Source organism: Colossoma macropomum, unplaced genomic scaffold (genome assembly GCF_904425465.1).
Source record: "Colossoma macropomum unplaced genomic scaffold, Colossoma_macropomum, whole genome shotgun sequence".
NCBI classification, from domain to species: Eukaryota; Metazoa; Chordata; class Actinopteri; order Characiformes; family Serrasalmidae; genus Colossoma; species Colossoma macropomum.
In genome coordinates, this window is record NW_023494793.1 from 5,604,410 (window position 1) to 5,623,374 (window position 18,965).

Below are 18,965 nucleotides of genomic sequence, written 5' to 3' on the forward strand. Positions count from 1 at the left end.
TGACATCGCAGTGGCGCATGTCAGTGAATGAACCGACTGTACGCTGTAAATGATAACATGTTAATATTTGTATATGCATGGGTGTATAAATAAGTGGCAGTGCAATATGCAATACTTATTTGCTAAATTTAAAATATTAGAAAAAAGAAAATGTAAAGTAATAAGTGTAAAATTTCTTCACAAGCAACATTTTATTGTACATTAAATTCATTAAAAAAGTAATAATTGTGCCTTAAAAACCAACAAATCATGTCATCTGAACGGGCCACCCAAACTTTTGCATACGACTGTAAAAAACTTCTATTACTTTTTAGTTAGTTTAGTTTTAGTTAAGCCATGTAACTCCAGTGCACAGCTAAAAGTACTGAAGCAAACTTCAGTAGGAAAGTGTTGAGTGGGAAAGCGTAACAGTAGTTTTTGGCTGTCGCTCTAAATCAGGCGCTGAATCGTCCTGCACTCTGTGTGTACCAGAGAGCAGTAGGTGATAAATTCAGTTAGCGGTGTGTGTAGGTGCTCCATTTATAATGAAACCCAGTCCATCCTTCTCCATCTTCAGGATGGAAAACCCTAGAGCCCTTAGCAACATATAGTTGCCTTGACAACCATTTAGTAACCTATATTAACCTCTGTAACTGTAGCAACTGGCAGCAACACCACTGGCCCACAATAACCCTTCAAGCGTCCTGTAATGCTGCTGTTTGGAGCTTTGAAATAACGCAGGCGAGTTTGGAGGAGGAGTGGTGGGAGATAACGGCCGGCCTGTTTGGAAAGCTCAGTGTGAGGAGTTGACTGGGGGAGGAGAGGAGGGGTGGGGGGTGTTTGCTCAGGGAGCTGCCCACCCCGAGACCTCTCCACTCCACCGTAGTAAACACTGAGTCTGTGTGCGTTTGCGGGTTATTAGCCTAATATTTGTGAGGCGTAGTAAATACTGATGTTCCTGATGCTCGTGTGTGCAAAAAAATGTACACAGTGTGTGCATGGGTGTTTGTTTCTGTGCATTTACAGGACAGAAATACACACACACACACACACACACACACACACACACACACACACACACACATATATATATATATATATATATATATATATATATATATATATATATTTACAGGAGAAGGAAAAAACATACTTCACTTTTAATTTAAGCCAATAGAACCAGACTTTTGTCCAAGTAATTCTGAGCCATTTCTTTCGGTCTATTCATCATGAAATTTACAAACAATGTAAAGGGCAACAGCCATTTTAAAATTATGTCAAAAACTGAAAAACAACAAAAAAGAAGATACAAGGTTTTGTTTCGACAACATCGATATACTACACACACATATATATATATATATATATATATATATGTATGTATGTGTGTATATGTGTATATACACACACACTCACACACATGTATATATATATATATATATATAGATATAGATAGATAGTGGTGTAGCATAAGACGCGGAAAACATTGCACTTTGAAGGCAAAGGCAGTTTTATTGAACAGGCAGCAAGGAAGAACTGCTGCTCAGTGCTGCTAAAACAGCCGAGATACAGACCCCCAACACGCCCCCCACACGCCACAGTATCTTCACAGCAGGGGTTTCGGAATGTCCACCATCCTGGTAAACACACACGCCGCAGGGCATGCACTCCTCAGCCATGCATAGTCCCACTCGACTCTCGCAGCCACGTCCTCTCGCTCTGAGCACCATGGCGGAACTCTTCCCAGCCTGTGGCATCAATTCTCATAATACTGGGGCCGGCTCCTTTGGCTGTTCTCCGCTTCCTCTGCCACCCACTGTGTCGCCAACGTCAGCAAGGGCCTGCTGGAAGTGTCACTGGAGGTAAACAGTAAATGCTGCCAGGCTGCCACACTGCTTCACTAGCAGATCCTTGCGAGCTGCCATCTTCTGGCCAACCTCACTGCACTGCTTCCTCTTCCTCTGTCTTTGCCTCCCATCCTCACCGCTTGTCGTCGCTGCTCTGCTTCTATTTCTTCTGCAGTCCTCAGCCATGCCCGGACTTCTCAGCTGTCTGCCTCCGAGTTCGTGGAAGCACCATTTCTGTCCAGTCCGCTGGGGCGCACTGTCCCACCTTTGACACCAGTGTGGCATCAGCGAAGATGAAGCAGGAAGCATCACACTTTAAAGGTGAATGTTCTTTTATTGAACAGGCAGCAAGGAAGAAATGCCTCTAAGAGCTGCTGAAACAGTTGAGGCAGCAAACAGGTCACTTCTACCCACACACTTCCTCTCGACAGTAGGAACTAACCACTCCACAGCCCAGCACAGAATAGCACAAACAATACATGCACATCTTAGACTGAGGAACAACAACTTATTTACAATAAATGTCTCTCATACCAGGAATGCGGTGCTTCCCAAGAGACTCCTCACATGGCCGCTCTGCATGGCCATGCCCCCCCGCGCTCCCATGGCAGCACGATCCAGTAGCAGATAATTACATATGAACACTTACATATCGTCATTGTATGAAAATGTCATGGTGACTGGACCAATCGAAATGCTCCAAAATTGCTTTGAATAAAATCTTTTTACATTACATTTAACTTACATTGAAAGCAAAGATTGTTTTTACTTTCTCCCGTAAAGTTACCTTTCAGGAGATACTTATTTTTCTCTGGACAGCGATGATGTATAAAATACATATGAACCGCATTATTATTACATATAAATACACTCACGATGCTTCTCTTGATTCAAACGTATATGTCGGTTCCACATGAATAAAATATTACATCAACACAGTTTTTGCCAAAAGTAATTAAAATTCATGACAGTATTTATACTGATGTAATATCACTCATGTGGAACCAATGTACACATTTGAGCCAATTAAATTCAAAGCAACCTTTTTTTTGCTATATAAAAACATTGCTGTGTGTGTGTGTGTGTGTGTGTGCGTGTGTGCGCGCGTGTGCGTGTGTGTGTGTGCGTGTGTGTGTGTGTGTGTGTGTGTGTGTGCGTGTGTGAGTGCGCGTGTGTGTGTTTAGTGTAATTGATACTACAGCCCTGTCAGTGAACTCTCCTGAGTCGATCAGTAACTCTGGCTCAAACAGTAACTGGGTTATCAGTGAGCTTTGGTTTTAGTGTTACACAATGACACATGCAGTCAGATGCATTTCCTTGCAGTGCACACACACACACACACACACACACACACACACACACAAACACACACACACACACACACACACACACACACACACACACAGACTGTGAGAGAAAACATGTATATGACTGCGTGAGTGAATCTCAGCACTGGTGCCGCCTTGGGATGCTTTGACTCACTGAGTTATTTATGTCTATGGATACACACACAGCAATAAAACTCAGTCACGCAGAGCTGTGTGTGTGTGTGTGTGTGTGTGTGTGTGTGTGTGTGTGTGTGTGTGGATTAAGCATGTCAGCAGCTTAGTTTAATTAGTTTAACACTTACAACAGGTGCTATAGGAGGTTGACTACTGAGGTTTTAAATAGAAAACATTACAAAAATACAATATTTGATGTTTTACATTATAAATGTTTATTTTTTTGTGACTATACGCTCATTCCACATTTAATTTGCATCATTTTGCCATTTATCAACACTAATAATGATTTGAGGACTGAAGAAACCAACTCATCCAGCTCTAAAAGTGGATATTCTGCCCTTCTACTGTTATACGTTGAAGTAAGCAAGGATGTCTCCGAAGAAGACGTTGTCTAGAAGGCAGCATGTGTTTATCCAGTATGTATATACACTCACTGAGCACTTTATTAGGAACACCTCCTTGATTCTGCACTCTTTATCCATTTTATCAGCTCTACTTATCATACAGGAGCACTTTGTTGTTGAGACTGTAGTAGCCCCTTTGTTACTTTGTTTTTCAATGGTCAGGACCCCCACAGAACAGGAAATTACGTGGGTGGTGGAGTGTGTGCTGCGCTGGTGCGAGTGGATCAGACACAGCAGTGCTGCTGGAGTTTTTAAACACTTCAGTGTCGCTGCTGGACTGAGAATAGTCCACCAACCAAAAATATCCAGCCAAAGGCATCCTGTGACCACTGATGAAGGACTAGATGATGACCAACACAAACTGCACAGCAGCAGATGAGCTATCGCCTCTGATTTTACATCTACAAGGTGGACTGACAAGGTAGGAGTGTCTAATAGAGTGGACAGTGAGTGGACACAGTGTTTAAAAACTCCAGCAGCACTGCTGTGTCTGATCCACTCGTACCGGCACAACACACACCAACACACCACCACCACATCAATGTTACTGCAGTGCTGAGAATGATCCACCACCTAAACAATACCTCTGTGGTGGTCCTGTGGTGGACCAGACCATTGTAGAACAGGGTAAAAGCAAGCTAACAAACAGATGGACTACAGTCTGTCATTGTAGAACTACAAAGTGCTTCTGTAAGTGGAGCTGATAAAATGGACAATGAGTGGACGTACAAAGTGCTGCCCTTCATAAAGAGCTCGGTGAATATATATCGGCCAGTGTTAATGGTGCCTTCACAGATGTGCCCGTGCCCTGGGCACCAATATGGGGTGTATTAATGCCCATGGCATGGGCACATCTTCCATCAGACCATTTCAAAATAAACTTTAGTTTACAAAAGTCAGCGGCTGTTCTTAAACTGTTGGGTTATTTATAGACATACTCTTTATCAAAGCCTTAACATAATTCCTCAAAAAATATAGGTAATGGACCCTCTTACTGCTCTACACTTGAAGCTAAATTAAAGGAACACTCAAACATTTGTCAATCTAATCTCTATGTGCTGCATCTGTTGCATATGTCTGATTACCACAGATATTAATTTTTACACTTAGAAAAGCACAAAAAACCTGACTTGAAACACAGAGAGCTCGTTTACCTGCATTCGATAATCTGATCATAATCAGATTTCTGCAGTTACCTGATTATTCAAATGGTCATGTAAACATCATAATCTGATTTCTTAGATCAGAGTAAGGTCTAAAAATCCGATTAAGAAATATGAAATCTTACTCTGATTTCTTTCGGATTTCTCAGCCACGCATGTGTGAAAACAGACTGCGGTACCGGACATAAGTAAGCAGTGTTGTCACGAGACACAGCAAAACACTTCTAGAGTGACTACATACTAGACGAAATAAAGGATTTCAATTTTCTTCATCTTCTAGATGAAGTATGGTCATATTTTCAGGTACAGTGGCGCGATGTTTAAAAAAAAAACGCGGCATGAAGTTTGAGTTTTACATTTTGTTTACGTCACGCCTTCTTCTGTGAGTTTATTGCCTGGTTAAAAAGCAGAAATCCGATTACTGTCTACCCAGAGTAGACCCAGAGTTTCCCCATTATCTGATTATCTAAGTGTGTGTAAATGCGTTGATCGGATTACTGAAAAAATCTCATCTTCTGCAGCTATCAGATTATTAGGTGCATGTAAACACACTCATAGTAGAAGCCAACTGGCATTGCTTCAGCACCTGCTCAGTGCGACTAAAAAAGTTTTCTATTCTCTATCAAATTCAAAGAAACGTACCAGAATGGAGTTTATGATCTGGCAGATAGATATTATGTTGAGAAACACTGTAGTTTTCCTTTAAACCAGGTTTGTGCTGCTCTGTTTTCTATATATTTTGGTAGTAAACAAAACCTCCACAAGTGCTTTGCTTATGATCAGTCAGACTGTGTGGGACTGCAGTCAGGCCGTTCTGACTCAGGAGGAGTGGAAGCCTCAGGCTGCCCGAGGAATCAAATTATAAAATAGCCAGACAAAATGAATACACTCTTTACCGCAAACACACACACACACACACACACACACACACACACACAAACACACACACACACTGGACAGCAGGCAGGGTTGTACCAGAATAAGATCAATGAGGCCAACACAGAGAGCAAAGAGGCTCCAAGAGATTTGAAGCATGACCAATAAATAACATCCTACCGGCACAAACACACACACACACACACACACACACACACACACACACACACACACACAGCGTGTTTAAAAAGAGCCTGCTATTATGACACACAGAGGGAGGGGAGGATCACGAGGGCCTCCTGACCTTTCACCTCCATTTGGCAAATGTGTGTGTGTGTGTACATGAGCATGTGCGTCAGAGAGGCTCTGCGTGGACAGAGGGGGGCAGGGGGGCTGCCTAATGGTGTCTGCTGCCAAACAACTCTCCCAGATACCTCACTCACTCACTCTCTCTCTCCCTCTCTCACACACACATTTGTTTTTTACATAATGTCAGGATATGGTTTCTTACAGATGTGTTATAAAACGTGTATGTGTACTAATAATAATATGTCTCATCTTATTATACATCTAGGTAACTGTATGTAAAATTACTGTGTATGTGTGTGTATATATATATATATAGTTGCTGTCGGAACAAAACCTTGTATCTCCAACTTGGTAACTTTACAGGAGAAGGAAAAAACAAGTCAACGGAACCAGACATTTTGTCCGAATATTTTGGTCCATTTCTTTTGGTCCATTCATCATGAAATGTACACACAACAGAAAGGCCAACAGGTATTTTCAAATGATGTCAAAAACTGAAAAATGACAAAAATGAAAATCTATGTATGTGTGTATGTGTTTGTGTGTTTGTGTGTGTGTGTGTGTGTGTGTGTGAGTGTTATCATACTTGGTTTGGCTAATCAGTGCTTCATTACGTTAGATCGAGTGTGCTGATGATGAACTTTAACAAAGCCGTGTGACATCTGGAGGCGTCCGGGAGAAATCTGGAACCAAACTCTGTTCTTCAAACTAGCTCACAAGATATCAACTACTTTTTCAAAATAATGAATTCTTGTAACTTTTACTGAATTCATGTTGATTTGCATCTATTCTAATTACTTATTGTTTTTCACCAGCAAAACACACAATTACTGCTGAGATAAAAGGTTTTAAACAATGTGACTTTTGCACAGTATTGTATATGTCAGTATATACACATTACAATAATACGTCCTATATGTACCACATTTCTGTAAGTACCTGTGTGTTATAATAATGTGTCCTCTACTTACTATATGTGCTAGAATCTGTATGTAGTATTACTTTCTAAATCTAACTCTTATCTCAAACCAAACAGAAATGGTGCTATTTTCATCAATGGCCCTATCATGTTAACTATTAGCTAAGTTTGTCTGTTTTGTAATGCAGTTCAGTCCTTTTCCAGCTGCCCTCTCCCACACAACCACACACACCCACCCACCCACACACACACACACACAGATACTGCAAAAATATCTTGGCAAGTGAAAACATCTTACATTTTTCATGCTATTTTAAGATCACTGAAGCCATTTTACTTAAATAAATTGATCTTATCAACTGAAATTATCTTACTGCACTGGCAGATTCCAAGTTATATTTTGTAAAGCTAGCAAATTAGATTAAATATATTGCCTATATTTGCCAAGATATTATTTTCTGCAGTAGGGTCACTGCATTTTTTTGCATTCAAAAACAACAGTGAACCACAAATGCAGCTACCCTCCAGGAAAGCCTCTCATGTTCTGGGGAAATCTGCAGACAGGCCTGATCTTCGAACGCTGATGACCACTGATGTGTGTGAAGGAGGGGAGCAGTAACACGGTGCGGTTTGGGTCAAGTGCCTCAGCTTGCTGGCTCTTTTTTCTGAGTAAATAAATAATAAGAGCGCTACAAATAGTTTCCAGTGTCGAGAGTCGGCCAACAGGATCCGACGCCAACAGCTTTGGAGGAGAGGAGCCAAAAGATGAAAGAACAAGTAGAAAACAGGGAGCTGTATAACAGGCCACACACAAGGGTTAAAGTGGACTGGAATAGCATCTTTCCGGGCTGCACCATATGGACAAAATATCATGGACATAATATATTGGTATATCATGCGAGTGTTGCTACATACTGCAACTGTAATGCACCTAATAATATGTTTCAAACACATCAGTGAATGCTTGATGTAAAAACTACACACACTGCAGATTCATACTGGATTAAAATCGCTCCACAATTATTACTGTCAGACTGTAAAAACTACACACACTGCAGATTCATACTGGATTAAAATCGCTCCACAATTATTACTGTCAGACTGTAAAACTACACACACTGCAGATTCATACTGGATTAAAATCGCTCCACAATTATTACTGTCAGACTGTAAAACTACACACACTGCAGATTCATACTGGATTAAAATCACTCCACAATTATTACTGTCAGACTGTAAAAACTACACACTGTAGTTTCATACTGGATCAACACTAGCTAGTCAACTAAGCAATTCCGGAGCCTAGTTATTGACAGTCGCAACAAAACCTACATCAGCTAACCTTAGCAAACTTAGGAAGAGTTCCAGTTTCTAGGTCAACCCCTGGCTGAAACGCTATCACACCACTGAGAGAACTAGGGATCGACCTCATTGACCTCGCTGACCATTCACAACACGCCCACACCAACGACACAGTCGACTCGCACCAGAGTAAACTGGAAACTCTGAGCAAAAAGTGGGCCGAGACATATTATGAAATCCCCCGTTCCTTTATCTGTTCAGGTTCGGAGTTGTAAATATTTGAAGCCTGTTTACACGCAGAGCAAACTGGTACTACGCAGAGAGAGGAAAGGAGACAGCAGATAAAGAGCAGCAGGCTCTGTGATGTGGGCTCATCTGGTCTTTATAGAAGAAAAGGAGAAGAGAAAGAGCGCCGGAGCTGGAGCCTGCAGTCTGACGCACTCACCGCTTCCCTGGAAGAAGAGGAACACTGTGTTTCTTTCCTCTGTTCTGTGTGGGCTGCAGTTTCTGACTCTGTAGTTTGTGCATGCCTCATGCGCTGGGGTTAAACTGGGTCTAGGAGGTGGTGGAGCCCTTCTTCTTTGATGGCTGCCAACAATGTGGGATCAAAATGCTTTCCATGTGTATAAAGAGTCAGCACTGATATCATGAAAGCATGACTGTGAACTAACTTTAACATTTCTATATGGGTAGCAAGCGTGCCCAGGGACAGATTAATACAATACCTTGTATCTCCATAATGATGACCTTACGTGAGAAGGAAAAACATACTATACTTTTAATGTAAGTCAATGGAACCAGACTTTTTGGGCCGTTTCTTTTGGCTCATTCATTGTGAAATTTACACACAATGTAAAGGGCAACAGGCATTTTCAAATTATGTCAAAAACTGAAAAACATCAAATATGGAGATGTGAGGTTTTGTTCCAACAGCAGTGATATCCTGAGCAGGCCTGTGTACAAACACATGGGGGGACAGGGGCTCAACATGAACATGCATTAAACTTCATTTAATTTACAGTATTTTGCAACCACTCATTAAGACGTTTTTCCTTCCCTAAGCTCCCTAAAACACTAGCTTTACTTTCCAGCATACTAGACTCTAACATTACCCACTATGCTATCTAATTGCTATCTGTTTCAGAATTGCAACTCTATTGAAGCTCCACAGAGCCTTCATTTTTTGGGTTTTTAAATAAAATCAGCTTGGTTTTGGTGTTTAGTGCTGCTGCGCCTACTTCAATTTGTCTGTAACAGAAGTAAGTCACAGTGTCTTGTTTAAAGAGGTTATCAGCACCTTATCAACAGAAACTATTTCCATTCCCAGGAAAATGCTGAGTTGAGTCTCGCTGAGATCTAGAAGAACGGCCACATTAAAGACGTTATTATATCCGTCGATCAACCCCAAGGCGACCGACTAGCTCCATACGTGGAATGAAGCTGAGGATGAGCTGAGAACATGATGAAGAATATAAACAATTATTATAAACACCAACCAAAACGTCAGAACAGGCTCGTACGGTCTGAGGGCGAAGGGTGTAATGTAATGTTGATGTAACGTTGAACGAGATGAAAACGTTTAATAGACAATTTTTTTTTTGGAATGTCCTAAGATACCCCCACCCCCACCCTGGCCCCACCCTGGCCCCACCCTGGCCCCACCCTGGCCCCACCCTGGCCCCACCCTGGCCCCACCCTGGCCCAACCCGGCCCCACCCTGGCCCCACCCTGGCCCAACCCGGCCCAACCCGGCCCAACCCGGCCCCACCCTGGCCCAACCCTGGCCCAACCCTGGCCCAACCCTGGCCCATCCCTCAAATAGTGGAGCCCACAGTACGTGACTGAAGTGCCCAAGTACCTAACCCCCAACTGCTCCCTGGGCACTGTGGATAGGGCTGCCCACCGCTCCAGGCAAGTGTGCTCACTGCTCCCTAGTGTGTGTGTTCACTAGTGTGTATGTGGTGTTTCACTGCACGGACGGGTTAAACGTGAGGGTGAAATTTCCCCGTTGTGGGACTAATAAAGGTCACTTAATCTTAATCACTTAAACTGAGAGCACATCTGTGAAAAGTGAGCACTGAGCTGGAGCTACCCTCGGCTGCTTTTCGCTAACATTGCAAGCAGGTTAAGCTGTCCAGAGTAAAAGTAAATGCAAAATTAGGCTAATAACACTGATGTCTGTGTCGATTATAAACTGTGAACTTGACTGCGCACATTTCAGCAACTTTATTTAACATGTTCATTTTTGCTGTCATGATGACTTTAATAGTAACATCACACTGTTATGCAAAGGAACAAAACCTGTCATGACGACTCAGACATCTGCCATGATACGTTTATGGTGTGGCTATGTCAATGTTGTGTAGCAGAGTTCAAGGAAAGTGTTACCCAGTGACCTAGCAATCAAACGTATTAGCCAACCTATTATAAATCTCTGCTGATCATGGGCCCCTAGTGGCCAGGGCTCCCAGGCTCCCATTCACATGCCCAAGAGGTCCAGATGGTAAGTGCCTTCTGAGTGCATTTAGTTAGCAAACCATTAATCGCAAAACTCATTCAAATTTAATTGAAATGAAGACATACTGCATGAAGATGTCATCTGTATGGTGAGATGTCGGCACTGAGCAGGGATTTTTCCCCACTAACGCCTGCGGTTCTGTGGCTGGTGCTGCTAGTGACTCATACGTAGGTATGCAGGACTGCAAATGGGCCGACAATTATAACTATATGTTCTCATGGATGAAGCTCCTCAAGGCTAAACTTTCTCTGACTAACACTGCATTACGTAATCGCTGACTCTGCACAAATTAACCAAGCGCACGAGTTAATCAGAACAGACTCCGTTTCCACAAAGGGACAAACCACAGTGATGTCAAGCGTGGTGGAAGTGGCATTTCTTTAATACACTTTCATACCAAGAAACCCTTTTAGTGAAGGGAAACTGGCTGAGGACGCACCACCCGCTAAATAAATAAAGGGGCAAGTTAATAATGCAATGTTGCTGTAATTCTAAGTGTCTGGGTTTCTATATTTCTCTTATCACTGCTTAAATGCCATGGGCACTCTAGCAGCTTCATCTAGCAGCTAGAAAGTCCATTCAAATGAATAAAACACAACGGCCCACCGTTTCTCCTGGCGGTCTGCTGTACCACATATTAGTTCCAGCTCTAACATGCCACACATGATCCAGTAACAGAGATCCCCTAAACTGCTGAATTAGCTGGACCTGATCAATTTGGGTTGATCTGGGTGGGAGCTGGACCCTGAAAGCAGGTGCAGGTGCATCTCCAGCAGAAAGGCTGACCAGAGGTTAATATGCTGGTCAGCAGTAAATTAAGCTGTTACGCTGATCATCACACTGTTAATTATTTCCGGGTTTCACAATATTTAACACTAATTTTCCACATTAAAACCCTGGATTGATCATTTTATGTGAAGTCAACTAACTAAATATTAACATTATATTATTCAACAAGCATTAATACAATTTTCTGTAATGACAGCAAAATTAAGTTGTAAGCACAGCATAATGGGATACAACAGCAACTAAGACTTAAAAAGGTGTAAACATTTTTATAAAAACATTTAAAGTGTTCATAATCTGACTATTCAGGTCAGATTCACAGCAGCACTGCTGTGTCTGATCCACTCGTACCAGCGCAGCACACACTAACACACCACCACCACCGCGTCAGTGTTACTGCAGTGCTGAGAATGACCCACCACCCAAATAATATCTGTAGTGTGGTGGTCCTGTGGGGGTCCTGGGCATTGAAGAACAGGGTAAAAGGGGGCTAACAAAGTATGCAGAGAAACAGATGGACTACAGTCTGTAACTGTAGAACTACATGGTGCTCCTGTATGATAAGTGGCCATGATAAAATGGACAATGAGTGTAGATACAAGGAGGTGGTTTTAACCCATCTACCAGGGAAGGCTTCTACATCTCTGTCTAACGTTATGTAAATGTTCTCCCAATGTTAGGAGCAAACTACTCAGAGGAACGTCAATGGAACGATACATGACCTTCACAAAAGTTCTCACAATGTCAGTCTGAAACTGTCTGGGGGCAACATTAAATAAATGTAACCTTATATGAAAGGCTATTCTTTAGACCAGAGGTCGACAACCCAAATGTTAAGATGAGCCATTTTGTCCTTTCAGCAAAAATCAAACCACCCTGGTAGCCACAGCATTTAATGTCCATTTTAACATACTGGCTGCGAATACGTCTCAGTATGTGCTAATGTGCTACAGGCTAACAAATATAATATAAACGAAACGCAGACTTACTTTGCGCTGCTTTAAGCTTTAGCTTAGCCGCTTTTCTCGCGTCTCCAGCAGAAAACGGTTTCTTGTAAAACGTCTCCTAACGCTTGATTTTTTTTAGAGGATGAAGCCTCTTATTCGCCAGCTTCCCGTTCCACCTTAAATGCTACTTAAAGCGCCAGAATGTAAATACTGCACCATTTAAGGTGGAACGGGAAAAATTAAATGAGAAGCGACTTCAGCTTCACGACATTTTACTGTTTGACAGTTTCTCGTTGCAGATTAAACGTATCAGGAAACCAGCTGGAGTGATTATAAATGCAGATAAGTCAGTTCATCTCCAAATTATCGATGTTCGTTCTAAATCTCTCTTTGGCTGTTTGTTAGCAACTAGCTAGGCGAGAGTGTCTCCGTTGCTATGGTGACCATCCGTCTGCAGGCCAACCTTTAGGGTTAAAGGGTGAATTAGCAGTTCTACATTAACTCCAGCATTTAAGACCGTTTATTGTTAAACTGTGTTGAACGATCAGCAGAGCTTTATTTTACTGTAAAGGAGGATTATTTTATTATTACCTACAAATCTAATTCTGCTGTGGAGCCACAGCAGGGCAGTAAAAGAGCCGCATGTTGTCAACATATATTAGGCCAATATTAGGAAATATTAATCAACTGTTTAAAATTTGTTTGGATGATAAGGTGCAATGCTAAAAGACGTGCATCCATTGATTGTGTTTGACGTTTTCTGCTTAATATAATATTTTAAGTTTAATATAATGGCAAGTTCCAGTACAGCGTTCCTTAACGCTAAAATGTCCTTGCAAATGAGGTTGAGGTGACTTGTTCATAACGTTCTCATAAGTTAAGGAAAACATTCTGGGAACGTTAAGAAAACTGGACAAATTCACGTTGTGGAAATAGAACATTAGGAGAACGTTCTGCATATATATATATATATATTTTTTGCTGGGAATGTGTGGCTGATCTGTTTATGGGGTAGTAGCTTCCATTACTTGTTAGCTACATTGGCTTCATAGCTCCAGTGTAAGACCAGAGCTGGTTTAGGAGGAGCCTGGCCTCTTCCTATTTCCCCCGTTATATCAAAAACACGACTGCAAAACAGCGAGTGGGGGTGAATGGAGCTAAACAGCTAAAAACAAAAAGTGAAAATAGTTTCTAATCAGTCACCCAGAACTGTCCTTTAATTTTAGTAAGTAGAAGAATGTATTTCAGTAAAAAAGCAAAGAAAACTCACCTGTGCTCACCTGTATAATTAATTTTTTTCTACAGCAAACGGGTTTTGGGCAGCAGGATGCTAGCATTACTGCTACTGAGTGCTTATTGGTTGGCAAGCGGAGGAGCTCGTTGGCTGTTCGCGCTCACAGACGTCATGAACGAACGTGAAGCGCCGTTTTAAACTCCTATACCTCAAGTTTAAAAGCGCTCAAAAACATAACAGTGGTGTTACAATGTTTATGCTGCTCTGTGTTCAGGAAATTAATGTATTCTTTTATATTAAAATTGCTCGAGAGCGCCCTCCAGAGTGTTAATTCTCTCTACAAGTTCTCTGGTAAGACTAAAGAAGCAAACATCAGACGGCAAACATGTCTTGGCTTATCAACTATATAAGGGATAAAGTGATAATTATATAAATCTGAATTTTGTGCCAATATCTTTGTTTAATCTTAGTTCAGAATGAGAGGAATTTAGGCTGACTGTGTCCCTCAAGTGCTATGCGATTTTCTGGATGACCTCAGACAAGGTGGGGAGCCGCTACAGTAGGTATAGCTGCCTCCAGTATAGCCTTTCACCACCACCCATACTAATGATGTTCTGACCCTCTCTAAAGGACAGTGCTAGTCCATCTGCGATGCTTGAAAAAGAAGCTGGCTGGTTTGAAAACCATGGCAACCTCTTCACACTGACGACGTTGAGCCAACACAGAAATCAGCATCTGCCACTTGCAGCCTAATGTATATCTGCCTAAAGGTTTCCATGACAACTATTGCAAGGCCTCTGAAAGGCTAATTAGACTTTACACTGAAGTACATCTGTAGGGATTCAGTCTATGATGCAATGTATGCAATACATAAAAAAATTTAATGGTATTAAAAAGAGCTAATCTTAATCTTACAATGGTCCTGAACCTAAAAACAGAATTGCAAGCTAATGTGTTATCAGTGGAGGGCAATGAACCCACCAGGACCAGGAAGCTCATCCCTTCCTCTGCTTTTATAGGTAACAGTATGTAACCCAGTGTACAGAAACCACTTAAGCAAACCTATTTGAAATTATTTTACATCTTAAAAGCTGAGCAAAGGAACAGGGACTGATTAAAAGAATCCCTGCAGAAAAAAAACAAAAAAAAACAGCCTGACCAACTCAAGCTAGTTTAGCTGACCCATTTGGCAGGATGACCAGCAAGTTGGTCACATTGGCAGACCAGCTAAACCACCAAACCCAAACAAAAACATACCCTATGCTGCTATGTTTTGTCTACTTGTCTACTACAGCTAGGCGGCAACCACTCAGGCCATCAAGGACCAGCTTGACCTTCTGAAACCACCAGCAAAAGCTGGTCTTAGCTGGATCTTTCAGCAAACACTTGGCAAAAAAAATCTAATTCAAACATTTTTCCTTTGAATAAATCAGTCCAGACGTGTGCGGTGTGTGTGACGTTTGCTTCTTTAGTTTACGCTGGAATGACAAGGCTAGTGTTGCTAACAAGTTAAACACTAGCAACAAGGCTAGTGTTGCTAACAGGATAACATTTAGCTCTGCGCAAACTGAACAGCCTAAATCTTAACACCTCTGTCTAAAATCACTTTATGTGTTTAATTTACCACAAACAGACTTGCTTATGTGGTTTCTGGCACATCTTCTGCCTACAAGTGGACAGAAGTACTTTGCAGTTAAAACATCAGCAGCAGCCATCTTGAAGCCTGAATTTGGTGTGTACATTTTTCCATGTTTATAGACGACAGTGCAGAACCACACAAGCAAGTCTGTTAAAGATTACTTTCAGGCAAATGGGTTAAGACTAAGGCAGTGCACTGAGCACAGGGCTATATTAGCTAGTAGCTCCAGCGCAAAGCTAAGGAATCAAACTTGCCTTGGCTGTCTGACTGCATTTGGGGGCAGGGGGAGGAAATTGTACGTTTATCCAGATAGAGGATAGTGGGCCCACTGTTGGTCCACAGTGGCAGCTCACTGACTTTAAGCTTTGCGTTTTCTGGGCAGCCCACAAGTGGTTAAGCAAAGCGTTGGACAAAATGCCACTTTTCCGCTCTCATTTTCCACTGATGGTCCAATTTACTTATTTTCCCTTCATTTCTTTCATTCTTCATTGCTGTAACCAACTCAGCACAGTGTCAGCATCATTTAATATTAGGCCCAGTCATTCATTCAGCAACCTTAATTTATTTTCCAAAATAAAAGTCTGTTTGAGGACATTAAAATCTAGTTCGACCTTGTATACAGGACACTAATCTGAGTGGTCAGACCGGCAGTGGCATACAGTCAGGCCTGGGCAATATCTAAAAATAATTAGCACATTGTCTAGTGAAGAAAATCAATCGATATCGATAATATTGCACCCCACGACACCCCCCACCCCCCCAACCGAGGAAGTTGTTCAGTGTTTATTTAGTGTCTATTTAATTCACACATTTCCTGTTTACTGTCTGTTTAATGTTATCGCTACACCATGGGGTCTGAGAGTACCGTAATTTCAATACTCTGTATGTTCTGTACATATTGTAGTACTGACACTAAAGCTGACTTTACTTGAAGTGTGTTCATGAGCTTCTTCTGCCACCAGACTTGAGCTAATAGCGCTCCCTGCTGGAGAAACATCCAACTACAAGTGGTTTCCAAAGCCACATCCACACGCTTTCCATGTTAAAAACCATTTGTTTTCCATTGTTACAAATGCATTTACATAATTCAGCTAACCTTCAGGACACAATCTGTACAGAAAATACTGCGCACCGGCCGTAGATAATGATCAGAGGAACTTTCTCTCCAGGTTAGAGTTAACTTAGCTGCTCTACGCTAACATTCAGTCGTTTTAGCTTGTTTTATAAGGCAGCCAATCACTTTGAGGTGAGCTGTTGATCCAAAGCACGCGGCATTCATTTCAATTCCATTCACATAAAGTAAATTAAGAGAATCAGTGCTGTAAAGCTACAGCACAGCAGACAGAAATAACACAGACAGTTTCTTAACAAACCTGTCTCTCTGTGTGTGTGAAACTGACTACTGGTGAGCCCACACACTTCTTAAACGTGAACCCCTAGTTTCCCATCATATTTTTTAAGCTGTTAAATGGTAAATTAGTCCTCTCCAATTCTCTCTCGAACAGTGATTATCACCTTTTACACATCACCACTTGTCCATCATCGATGATACCCGATTACATCGTCCTGACGCCCAGGCCTGGTGCCGACCTTATAAGCCAGTGGACCGATATATGTTTGCTATATGGGGTCATTTTTGCACATTGTATTATACATTTGAAGTATCAATTTAGGGTTGTAGTTGTGCTGCTGAGAAATTTTACACTCAGATCCTGTTACCTGATACTGTGCGCTGGACACTTCGCTGACAAAGCCAGATAAAATGCCCAGTGTGGCAGAACATCTGAAGAGACAGAAAAAGCACAGCGAAACGGTCTCCTGCAAAAAAAAAACAAAAAAAAACAAAAACAAAAAAAAACCAAAAAAAAAAAAACCACTGCCACAGCTGCATCTTTCAGAGGAATAAAGGAGAGAAGAATAGAAACAGTGTGCAAAGAAAAGAACACCTTTGCTCACAGTTGACACAGTTTCTCTCTCTCTCTGTCGAAGGAAGGGTGCAGCGTTCAAAGGCCTCATGACAGCCAGAGAGAGGAGAAAACAAACAGGATCCGACAGGCTTTCTCTCTGTGATACAGCCACACCAGGGAGGCTGCTCAGCACCACCAGTCAAGACATCAAACACAGAGAGAGAGAGAGAGAGAGAGAGAGAGAGAAGGGAAAACTGTACATTCAGGCTGCCACACTGTTCTCAACTGCACATCAGAGTGAGCTTTTTCAGGCAGTTTTGTATGAACACAGTATTTTTACAGCTCTCTTAAAGCAGCTGCCAGTAACCATTTTCCCTCAAAATAACAGCTTCAAATTCATTTTGAAGGTACACTGACTTGGAGAGAATGGTGTCTCTGTTGTTGTCATTCTGGGCCGGATCACCTGCTATAGCACTATGTAACTTTGGAGGAGCGGCACAAAACCTCTCACGAGAGCTGCACTTTACAGCACCACCTCACACATCACTGCTCAGCTAGCTATAAGAAGGAGCTAGTTCGGTATTCCAAGCATGGACACCATAGCAGAGGCTGCCAAAAGACAGAAGACGACATTCTGGGAGGAAGCAATGAAGGAAAAAAGTGGGAAAGACTGAGCTAGAGGAAATCTTAGAGTGGCTTTTACTCGTTGGCAAGAGCTAAAAAAAAAAATTAGAGGGGCTCACCAGAGAACTTGTAGAGAGGAGAATTAATGCTCTGTAATGTCTTCCGGGTTTCTCAAACGTTAGAGGGCGCTCCCGAACGAGTGAATTGGTTAAGATGAAGCATTTGAGCAAAATCATAGTTTATAAAAAACATTTTTAACGTAAAATAAAATATTAATTTCCTGAACAGCAACATTTAAACACTGCTGTTATATTTTTGAATGTTTTAAACTCAAGTTATAGGAGTTCAAAACGGCGCCTCATGTACGTCCATGACATCTGTGAGCACGAACAGCCAGTGAGCTGCTATGCTCGCCAACCAATCAGCACTCAGTAGCAGTAATGCTAGCACCCTACTGCCCAAAACCTGCTGTAAAAAAAGTGGGTAAGTGATCAGAAACTATTCTATACTATCTATAAACTTGTAGTTTTTAGCTGTTCAGCTCCATTCACTGATGACTCACTCGCGGATGGCCTCTGGCGTTTTGCAGTCATGTTTTTGATATAACAGGGGAAATAGGAAGAGGCCAGGCTCCTCATCAACCGACTCTGGGGGCTTCCAGCACGATCTGTATTTATGACTGAGTGTGTTTACATGAACTCAATAATCCGATCATAATCGGATTTCTGCAGTTATCTGATTATTCAATTGTTCATGTAAACAGCACACTCCGATCTAGAAATCTGATTAAGAGTCTGATAAAGAGAGCAGTAATCAGCTTTCTCAGGGCATGTGAACTCTTACTCTGATTTCTTTCGGATTTCTCAGTCTGCGCATGTGCAAAACTAGACTGCTGTACCGGAAACGCAGCAAAACACTAGAGCTGCGCTGAAACCAAACACGAAATAAAGGCTTTAAATAATGTTCATCTTCTAGATGATGTACGTTCATATTTTCAGGTAAAGTG

The 18,965-nt window shown here is 41.8% G+C and overlaps 1 protein-coding gene across 1 annotated transcript; it reads left to right on the top strand.

Annotated features, from left to right (window-relative positions):
* Window positions 1-1,630: 1,630 nt before the first annotated feature.
* LOC118814026 (chitin-binding lectin 1-like) lies at window positions 1,631-10,126 on the top strand. Its single transcript, XM_036579697.1, has 3 exons — window positions 1,631-1,841; window positions 2,002-2,153; window positions 9,918-10,126. Exons 1-3 carry the CDS (start codon window positions 1,642-1,644, stop codon window positions 10,124-10,126), a joined length of 561 nt encoding a protein of 186 aa, XP_036435590.1. The 5' UTR covers window positions 1,631-1,641.
* Window positions 10,127-18,965: the final 8,839 nt, after the last annotated feature.